Source organism: Anoplolepis gracilipes, chromosome 16, assembly GCF_047496725.1.
Source record: "Anoplolepis gracilipes chromosome 16, ASM4749672v1, whole genome shotgun sequence".
In the NCBI taxonomy this organism is placed as follows: Eukaryota; Metazoa; Arthropoda; class Insecta; order Hymenoptera; family Formicidae; genus Anoplolepis; species Anoplolepis gracilipes.
The window spans coordinates 8,776,215-8,787,166 of NC_132985.1; the positions used below are offsets into that span (position 1 = coordinate 8,776,215).

Consider the following 10,952-nt stretch of genomic DNA (forward strand, 5'->3'; position numbering starts at 1 on the left):
TCACATTTAAATATCGCACCAATTCATTCGGCGGTCGAAGATTGCCAAAACTGTCAAAATATATAGCACGATTCCCCCTCTTTGCATACGCTACCCAGTGAGTACCCGAACCTTTAGCGTTATCCAAATTTATGATCCCGCTCTCGTTTCGATATATACCACCGATCGGTAATGAGTTACGCATAAAAACACCTCTAAAATATGGAATGTGCATACGTTTTGCTAGTTGCAGCAATTGTACGTTGGTAGTTACGCCCTCTGGCATTTTTAGCGTCTCTTTGACGTATTTTTTTTTTTTCTTTCTCATTGAGACTCCTCGTCCGTATTTGTATGGCGCGAGATACAATCCGCGACCTTCCATGGCACGATTGTGACGTAGCATCTCTTGAAACTGACGTTGTGTAGCTTTTCCATCGTTCACTATCTTTGTTACACCAGCCGCTCCACCAGTCAGAGATCCGAGAGCGCCCAACACTGGTAGAATCGGTAATACACCCCCGCGTTTCGCTACCGGAAGTATTCGTTTTTTCACCATCTTTTTCTTTGTTTTCGTCTTTAGACCCATACCGAACTTCGTTTTGGTTTTCGCTATCCAGACAGCTGTGGCTGCAGCTCTCACCGAGAAACGAATCTTTTGCAGTGATGCGAGTTTGCGCCTTTTTGGCGAGTATCCTATCCGCCGCGTGTCTTTCGACAAGATCGTTACTCCGAAAGTACGCTATATCGTGTTCACGACACGCTGCGTCCAATGGGTTGATACCTCGATCACCTCTAGCCAATCGTTTTTCTAGTCGCGTGCCCGGACCGCAAAACTGGTATCCAGGAATATATTGAATTCGATAGGAAGCGCGTTTATTGCACGATTTAATAGACCTCTGCTTATTTGCGTTGACATTCACGACAATCTTTTATCATTGGCGCTGGACCGTCAATGTGCGTTTGTTGCTACGGTTGATTGTAATGTTCGAAACAGTGACGATAGGTCTAAACCTCCGAATCCGCCTTTATGTATTCCAGAAGTTTGTCCCACACGTAGTGAACGTGATTGCCACACATTCGCAATAAAACTGCTTTAGATACAAACTGTAGCTGTTCGGCACTCAAATCGAGAATATCGTAAGGACTTGATAGCAGGACAAACATTTTTTCGTTACTGAACACTTTGTAGTTCCGCGCAGCTATAAATAGACAGGCGTGCGATCCGAATCGGAAGTGGGAAAATGAAATTCGTGCGACAACCTTTCGCGATACGCGTGACAAATTACGACGTCAGATTACGCTCGATGGGTGACAATGCGGAGATGCGTAGACACGGTACGATGCTGCCGAATACTATACGCGCAATCGTTTGCGGCCCCTCGAATTGCGGTAAAACTAACGTGTTGATTAGTTTGATAGAAAGCCCGCACGGCGTCCGCTTTGAAAATGTGTACGTGTATTCAAAGTCACTGCAACAGCCAAAATATCGATATTTGGAGAATTTGTTAACGTCGATCGATGAAATCGGCTATTTTACATTCTCCAATAACAGTGACGTCATTCCACCGAGCGAAGCACGTCCAAACTCGATTTTCGTTTTTGATGACGTGGCGTGCGACAAACAAAATACAATAAGAGAATATTTCTCAATGGGACGCCACTCGAACGTCGACTGCTTCTATCTCTGCCAGACATACGCGAGAATACCGAAACATCTTTTACGCGACAATGCGAACCTGCTAATCTTGTTTAAACAGGATGGCACCAACTTGAAACACGTGTATAACGATCACGTGAATACCGACATGTCATACGAGGATTTCAGTGAGTTATGTCGTACTTGTTGGCAGCAAAAGTATGGATTTCTCGTGATAGACAAGGATAGCTTGCTTACAAACGGGCGATACAGAAACGGATTTAACGTGTTTGCGATACCACAAAATGATTAGTCGTTGCCTACATTCTGTCGTGAGGGGTGAAACGCGAGCGTTCAACACTCTCTATCGATATGGCTGGGAGCGATAATATTCGCGAGCGTGAAAAGATGGCGAAGGAGATTGCGAAAACGAGCGATCCGCAAGAAACATCGCGCTTTGAAGACCGGTAACATCGATGACGATATCGCGGTCAAGACCCATTTTAAACCTATTATCGAGCCGCTGCAAAAGATTGTCGACAACTCGTTCGCGGTAAAAAATAAGTCGGAGAGTAGCGCAAAGATTAAAATCTTACCCATCAAGCGATAAGAGGATGAGAAGGAAGAGGCTAAAGATGAGGAGGTAGAGGAAGAGGAAGAGGAAGATGCGACACCGAAAAAAAGGAAACGATCGGACGTTTTACTGTATGAACCGACGATAGCCTCTACGCCGTTAACCGCACCAACAAGCGTAAACGAAGATGTTTTCGAAACCTCGGGCAACATGCTCGAATCATCGTTTTTTCGAAACAAGTTACAAACGCCGGAAGGTCAAGAAACGTTGCGGGAGTACTTTGGGCCACTTGGACAAAAGTACATAGGCGCTTTGCTCAGTGGCGACAAAAATCACGAGATTGATCATGTGTATGGAGTCTATTTCGACAGAAAGAATGAAATGCGACTCGGCAACAAACGATTCAACATCAACAAAGATGACTCTATTATCATAGACGACGTGCGGTACATTGGAACGCCAGGATTGTACGAGTTGATCTTCAAGAGAATTCCTGATGACGAACTTTACACGAGGAGGGACGATTTGGAAAAATACAAGAGCATATTATTAGTGACGAACGCGCATAGACGCGATTATGATGCGCAGGGCCATTTGAAGGGGGTACAAGTACAAACATATAATTGCACCGTTGATGTCGCTCGAATCGAAAAATACAAAATCTGGAGGGGAGACATCTATGCCTCGCGCTATGACGCTAACCAACAATATGATTGATTGCGTGCACCGGGACGATCCCAACGAACTAGTGGATCGGCTACGATTGCTCAACGCTTCGCGCCAAGCTGGTCACAACGCTCACGACAACGAGATCCAGTCGATCATCGAGGAACTTCGTGAAGAAGGAATTATTATAAATTAAATGGTGTCTCGACAAAACTAATCAATCGATCAGCGTTGCGTGACACTTTACGAAGCATCAGAAAAAAAAATGCCTATCAAAAAATTTGGATTATTCGATCCAAGAAATGATGCAACCGGCATAAACGGTTCTTGGGATAGATTGGTAAAAAGTTATGTGCACGAAAACGCTTTGTGTCGCGTCGTTACAGACTTCGATGCAAGGTCACGTTAGATTCGCCGTGTAGCGCAACCAGAAGCTGACACCGATGCCGTCAACAAACTGTACGTAGAGTCCTGCGTTAAAAAATTAATGAATCAACAGAAAGAATCAGACGAGAAGCTGATTTCGCTTGAGAAGGACGTGCGAGCAATACAAATTGTGCTAAACGAACTTCAACGCCCGGCTAACGCTAACTCAGAAACAGCTATCAACCTAAATGAGCATCAGTGAACGAATTAGGAGCGGCTATCAAACGCTTATCGAACAGCTACGAAAGATTATAGAACGGCTGCGAACAATTATCGAACAGCTACGAAGAATTATCGAACTGCTATCTAACTACAATGAGTGGCAGTGGCAGTGGCAGTGAACGACCTAGCAGCAGCTGCAACAGCTTCGAACGAGACTATCAGCATCTCAAGCAGGGCTGCGAACGAGGCTACGAACACGTTCTTAACGGCTACACTCAAGGTTACAAACAACTCAAGAACTCCTACGATCGGTCAAAAGACGTCTGTGAACGAGGCTACAAACGGTTCAGAAGCGGCTACGAACGAGTCAAAAACGACTGCGAAAAAGGCTGTGAACGGGTCAAGAACGATTTTCAAATGGGTGAAGGACGGCGGTGAACAACGCAAGAACAGGTCAAGAACAGGTCAGAACAGGTCAGAACAGGTCAGAACAAGTCAAGAACAGGTCAAAACAGGTCAAGAACAGGTCAGAACAGGTCAAGAACAGGTCAGAACAGGTCAAGAGCAGGTCAAAACAGGTCAGAACAGGTCAAGAACAGGTCAAGAACGGCTATTAAAGGCGATAAACGAAAATGAGTGAAAAAAAGCGAACAATAAACGGGCATCGAGAAAAACTGACAAAGCAAAGAATCAACATAGTTTGGAGAGACGACAGTTGGTAAACGAACTGCACGCGCCGGCGAGAAAAAATTTTCTCCGAAGACACGTCATAGTGCGGGGATACGATGATCTGTGGTAAGCCGACATCGTCGAGATGCGTCCGTATTCTCGTTTCAACAAAGGTTACCACTACATACTCACCGTCATCGATGTGTTGAGCAAGTATGCATGGGCTGTCCCACTCAAGAGTAAAGGTGGAAGGGAGACGGCTAATGCAATCGCCAAAATAATTTGAGATAGCAAGAGATGCCCGAAAAACATACAAACTGATAACGGGAAGGAATTTTACAATACCGATGTGCAACGGCTTATACGGAAACATAACATTAATCACTATTCCACATATTCGGTATTGAAGGCGTCTGTCGTCGAGCGATTCAATCGCACGCTGAAGAACGACATGTGGAAGATGTTTACGCTGAACGGAACTTACAAGTGGATCGACGCGCTATCCCGACTCGTTGCAGAATATAACGCGCGAAAACATCGCACTATCAATATGAGACCTATCGATGTTACTCCCACGATCGCTGATAGATTTTTAAATACGATATACAACAATATAAAAATTGCTGCTCCTGCAAAGTTTAAAGTAGGTGACCTGGTACGCGTTAGCAAATACAAAAAACTTTTCGAAAAGGGTTACACACCAAATTGGACAACCGAGGTGTTTAAGATTGTTAAAGTGCAACATACTAATCCCGTAACATATCTACTCGAGGATTATCGCAAAAAATCTATCGCTGGAGCATTTTACGAGCACGAGTTGCATCGCGCGAATTATCCAGATGTGTATCTCGTGGAGAAAGTACTGCGCAGGAGGGGTGACGAGGTTTACGTGAAATGGCTGGGATTTGATAGCTCGCACAATTCTTGGGTACATAAGGATCATGTAATTTAATTTTATAAGAAATACAATGTATTCAATATAAAAATATATGAAATATTTGAAATATACAAAATCTTTATTAATACATCCTTTCCAATAGTCATTACAATATATAAAATATGAAATATACATACAAGAAAAAAATCACACACACATTATATTTTATAAAGATATCTTATAATGTCCCCACGGTAACGTATCAATAGTTGTAGGTACGATATACCGCTTGTCGTCGTACGGACTTAGAGCAATTTTTGTTTCGCGAATGGTGTATATCTTGTGTAATTTTGATCTTATACACGATTGACTACGCGTTATTTCAATCTCTTCGTTCAAACACCGCGTGTAATCGTCAAACGCTATCATTCTCGCAACAACGTTACTCTTGACGCCTTTTACCTTTTTCGTATCCTTCTTACCATCCACGTGCAACGCATACATTTTTGCTCTAAGCCCAACAAATTCAGTCATTATGGTACCGTTGTTTTCATCCTTCATTAGACCCAGTACCTTTTTATTCACGAGCGGTATACCGTACGCATTGTCTATCGCATAGTCGCTCGTATCAAATCTGCTGATGTCGCATTTCATATTCTCGTACACATCGTTGCACTCAATGTGATATATAAGACTATCCGTATCAGTGTACATGACTTTGCATCTCTCCCGATACATTGGTACCATATAATCGTGGTGAAATTCGTACAAACATTTCTTGGATATATCGAGAATACACATATCTACGTAAATTGGTTTGTAGAATTTCACCTCGAGTTTACGTAATTCTACAGCGATTAGATTTTCCGAAAAAATGCTTCTGCTATGAAAATTTGGTTTTGCAATCAATGTCTCTGTGCCGTACCTTCCGTCCCATTTTGTTAAAAGTTCAACATCTACGCGATTGCGCACATTTTTCATCGTTTTGCCAAACACTGCATTATTCATTAGTTTGTACAAATTTTTTTCAAAATCATTTTTTGCCAGTGTTCTAAATTTTGTGTTGATTTCTATATAAGTACAGAGCCACGGAGATTAAGTGAATTGTAATATACGATGAATTTTTGTAACACGAAGACCGTGACGTGAACATTGCTGCAGGTTGCGGTAGTGTATCACGTAACGCTTCTTATCGTATACGGTTGCGAGAAGCTTGCCCTCGCGCTTGCCGGGTGGTTTGTCGCGTGTCGGACAAAACGGTAGGTCAGTGTGCGAATCGTGAAGATGCTGCGGATACTCGAGATCGACTTCGAGGATGTAGCCTGTAGACGAATCGAGCGCGATCGATGATACATCAAAATTGGAAACATTATCGACCCACTGAAAATCGGCGTAGGGCAATGGTTGACACATTGCCCATCCGTATAAATTATTAACATCGAAATACATCAAGTACGTTGATGGTTTTGATAAGTCATACGACTACATGTACTTATTATTAGCACGCGCGTACCTGTTGGAACATTGACTCAAACCACCGCGTATACCTCGTTCGATAAACATAACCATGTCAATGTCTGTGAGTAATTCAAATATAATTTTCGTATACTTTAACATGGAGTCCCACGTGTAACCGGGAAGAGTATAGTAATACGCAAGGTCGAGCCCATAACTCTTGATACAACTCTCTCGGAAATTTTCAAAAATGTCTGCTAATAACAAAACATCGATTTTTAAATACAGATCGCTATATTCGCTTAGCGTTCGAATGGAGAATCGCTTCCACACAATCTCAGCGTGCGCGTAATCGCTCTCAGATACTGTGTTATCTGTCAAGGAACTGTAAAATGATTCTCGTGATGATAAACACGCATCTTGCAATTTATCTACGCAGTCAATGTATTCGTACGGGAAGACACCTTTTCTTGTTAATAAATTGAAATCTTCGGCGGATAAATTTTTATATTCCGATTGTAAAATTTTGAATTTATCCTTGTTCAGAAAAGACGCCAATTTGTCGAGACTTGTTGTGAGAAATTTATATGAATCTATGAAACGTAATTTAATGTGATTTCCCGGTTTGTCTTTCGTACCTTTAACATGTTTTGTAAATGAAATATATTTTTCTTTTGTTATCGGAAGTAAATCGATTCTCCCTTCGAACGTTGTGGCTATTTCCTCGATTATAAAATGAGAATCATAACCAGATAAATTGTGAAATACTATTGGAATGCAAAAAAGATTCTTTGTAATTTAGATTGCAATTTGAATGCGCGGGACCTCTGTACCGCCCGGTCAAATGACAATGATCGCGTACGCGCGTATCATCTTCTACGAATGATTTCTCACATATATGACACTGAGTCGCACTTCGAAATTCTTTCCATTCATTTTGCGTTAAATTTACCATGGGAACATTGGTTGTTAAAATATTTTCTACACGTTGCGCCAAATTTTTAAGTTCGTCGGTGAACCATGCAACGCAATTGGCTTCGCGACGAGAATGATACGCGGATAACGAATTATCGTACGAGCAATGTACATAATAAGCCATACTAAATACTTGGTGATGTTGATAAAAATTTTCTTCTTCTTTTTTCACCAAAACGCACTCCAGGTCGGCGTACACGACGAAAGGTAGTCGCTCCTTCCTGTTGTAGTTGGTAAATGCGAGCCACTTATCCTTATCGCTCGGTAATCGGATAGCGCAGTCGTTCATCTTTCCACAGTCTACTGTATGTGATTGCAATTTCTCGATCGAGTGAAAATAGTGCATGAATCTGTGAAATAAAAGTTAAAATTTTTATATCCTTGTTTTAAATATTTTTAGACAGTTTTATTAAATATACATACCGATCGCAGATATATTTTTTAGTCTTGTGTTTGCTGAGTTGCATACTAACAAGTCTAGATAGATTCTTGATCCATGCAAAATGTCCGATATCTTGCGCATCTTGCACGTAGAGCAAGTTGATGTGCTTGTCTCTCTTTTGCTCCGTAAGGTGAATAGGGACAATGTTTTCGTTTTCAAAACTGTACACGTTGATTGAAATGTCATTATAAATTTCAAATTTTTTAATTTGATTAAGAGTGACTGGAAACTCAATATCTTGGAGATTTAGTACTGTTGTATAATGCGGGTACGATGATTGTCGGTGTGTGCATCTTTCAGCTGGATACAGAGCAGCCACTACCGCCCACGCAAAACATGCATTGTCTTTAGATTGCACGTTAACCACTGCTCGTTTCATTATTATCTTTCGCGATAATTGCACGTAACATCCGGCGCGCATAGGATTATATTTATTTATATTTACAGTCAAATTTAGTTTACGCGATAATGCCCATCCGCTATCGCGTTCCTGAAATTCTTCGAGCGATGCAAGGATTGGCTCGACGACTCGCCGCTCATACCACTCGCGTAAATCAGATGTATGTAAGAGTTCACACTTTCTCGTATTGATTGATTTATTGGCATGCTTATCGCCCGCCACAAACTCGCCGTTAAACACTGTATTCACTTTCACACTGTTATGTTTTTGCATAACGTCTCGCACGTGCTCGAGCACAATGTCACTCGCATCTTCCAAAAATTGACGAGGTTCGATGTGATTATAATTTATAACCGCACCAGTCAAGATGCGGCTCTCAAACGCCGTATCAATCTCTCGCCATATGAGTTTCTCCGAGTTATTTTCACTACTATAATCACCACCACTGGGTATAAACTGTCTCTGCAATCGAGTTTTTGCACCCTCGAGTCGCGCAATTCTTGTCACCAAAGATTGTCTATTTCCGATTGAGAGTCGCGGACGCTTGACACGGCTGCGTTCTTCAAGCTCTTCGATAAACTCCTCGCAATGCTGCAGCCATCCAAAATATTCACCCAATGTGGTGACTTGGTGGGAACGCTCCAACAAGTCGCGTTCTTTCTGCTGCACGTTTTCCATTTTTTCTCTCTCTATTTTTGTGTGCAAACATAACACATATTACGCGACATTATTATATGTAATAAAATTTGACAGCTACTGCACCATCGCATATCCACCTCATCGGGCGATGTAACTTTATGTCTCCGTATTTCGTATATTAATCCGATGTCATCTCGAAAGGTGTCCATACACGAAGCACAGAGAGCTAGAGCACCACCCGTTGAATAATAAAAGTGTATGGCGCAAATCTTACGTTGATTTTGCGCACGGAGTTGTTCATTTTCTACTACGTTGTCGTCAAAATCGGTATTACTGCAATCACTAATATAATTACTATCGTCCGACAACGCATGCTCTTCGTCTGACAACTCGTCTATTATCGCTTCGAAATTAATATTTTCCATTTATTCACTATTGTGTCACTAACAATTCTAATGCCTGACAGTAACCACTCAATTTTTTTTTTTTTCCACAGCTTCCTCTATGCCCTTTCAAATCGTACTATGGTTTGACGGGGCTCTCATTCTTCTTATATTTCGCCTAATGCTGTCTTAACACATCCTACCGAACGTCAACGCTTTTGCATCTATAAAAACGTTCCGACATGTTCGTCGCAGCGTTGGCCAAAAATTTCTATTGTTTTCCCACGACTTTTATGGCTTCTAAAATGTCCCCCGGCTATAAATCAACCACAAAGATAAACACCTTGCAGTTGCAGTTTTTTCCTTAAAAATTATGGAAGATGTTTCGCTCCAGTTTTATGGGAGATTTTCCGCGAGGGTGCAAAGCTGCCGAACGCCGGCGATTAAAATCTTTTTTTCCATAATGGCGCTGATGCGTTGCATTCTTTCCTTAAAATTATGGAAGATGTTTCGCTCCAGTTTTATGAGAGATTTTCCGCGAGGGTACAAAGCTGTCGAACGCCGGCGCTTAAAATCTCTTTTTCCATAATATTCTAATGGTCATAAAATGATCATAAAAATTAGAAAAAAAGAAAAAAAAACAGTTTTATGGTTTCTAAAATGTCCCCCGGCTATAAATCAACCACAAAGATAAACACCTTGCAGTTGCAGTTCTTTCCCTAAAAATTATGGAATGTTTCGCTCCAGTTTTATGGGAGATTTTCCGCGAGGGTGCAAAGCTGCCGAACGTCGGCGCTTAAAATTCTAATGATATAATGACCATAAAATGATCATAAAACTAGAAAAAAAAAACAGTTTTATGACTTCTAAAATACCCCCGGCTATAAAATCAACCGCAAAGATAAACATCTACTTTTGAACGTGTGTAGGACCCTTCCCCCCCCACCCCACCCCCCTTTCCCTAACATCAGACCGCTCGCACCTCCCAGATACCCCCGCCTCCGCACCTCCCCTCGGCACCCCATGGCTTAGAATCCCCACTATAACACTACTTCTAGATATAGTTGTCAGGCATCCAGATTCTACTCACGATGCCGTAATATTTGATAGAAGCGGTTTGTGCTGTCGTTTTGAGTTGGAACATTTTGACGGAATTCTACTTGGTGATAGTGGATATGCGTGCCGCACCTATTTACTGACGCCTGTTTTAAGACCTAAGACAATGGCAGAAGTTAGGTACAATACTGCACACAAAAAAACACGAGTTATCGTTGAACAACTGTTTGGAGTTTGGAAACGTTGATTTTCATGTCTACATTATGGTTTGAGAACAAAATTGAGCACATCGGTGGAAATTGTTTGTGTCACTGCCGTTTTGCACAATCTGTGCATTTAAAATAATCTGGATGTCAAAGAGAAGTCAAAGAGGAGTTGCATAAAAATATACAATTTGAAGACATTATAAATAGAGAACAAAATGGAATAGGACTTGCGCACAGAAATGTTTTTATTTTAACACATTTTTCATAAAACTGATCATTTATCAAATAGGATCTCGATCTTCGAAAAATTCTACGAGATTTTCCCAATCACGAATCTTTTTGGAAACCGCAACAAATTCGATCTTCTATATTTTTGTTCTCAAATCCTTCGTCAAACTTATTTAAAA

General features: G+C 41.4%; 1 protein-coding gene across 1 annotated transcript; it reads right to left on the minus strand.

The window, feature by feature from the left end:
* Positions 1–7,783: 7,783 nt before the first annotated feature.
* LOC140674535 (uncharacterized) lies at positions 7,784–9,560 on the minus strand. The gene has a single exon (XM_072908129.1). The coding sequence runs from the start codon at positions 8,937–8,939 to the stop codon at positions 7,806–7,808; it is 1,134 nt and encodes a 377-aa protein (XP_072764230.1). The 5' UTR covers positions 8,940–9,560; the 3' UTR covers positions 7,784–7,805.
* Between the last annotated feature and the right edge of the window lie 1,392 nt (positions 9,561–10,952).

What these genes read in the sequence shown, in the direction of transcription:
- LOC140674535 (XM_072908129.1), bottom strand. Translation starts at nt 8,939, where the DNA reads ATGGAAAACGTGCAGCAGAAAGAACGCGACTTGTTGGAGCGTTCCCAC.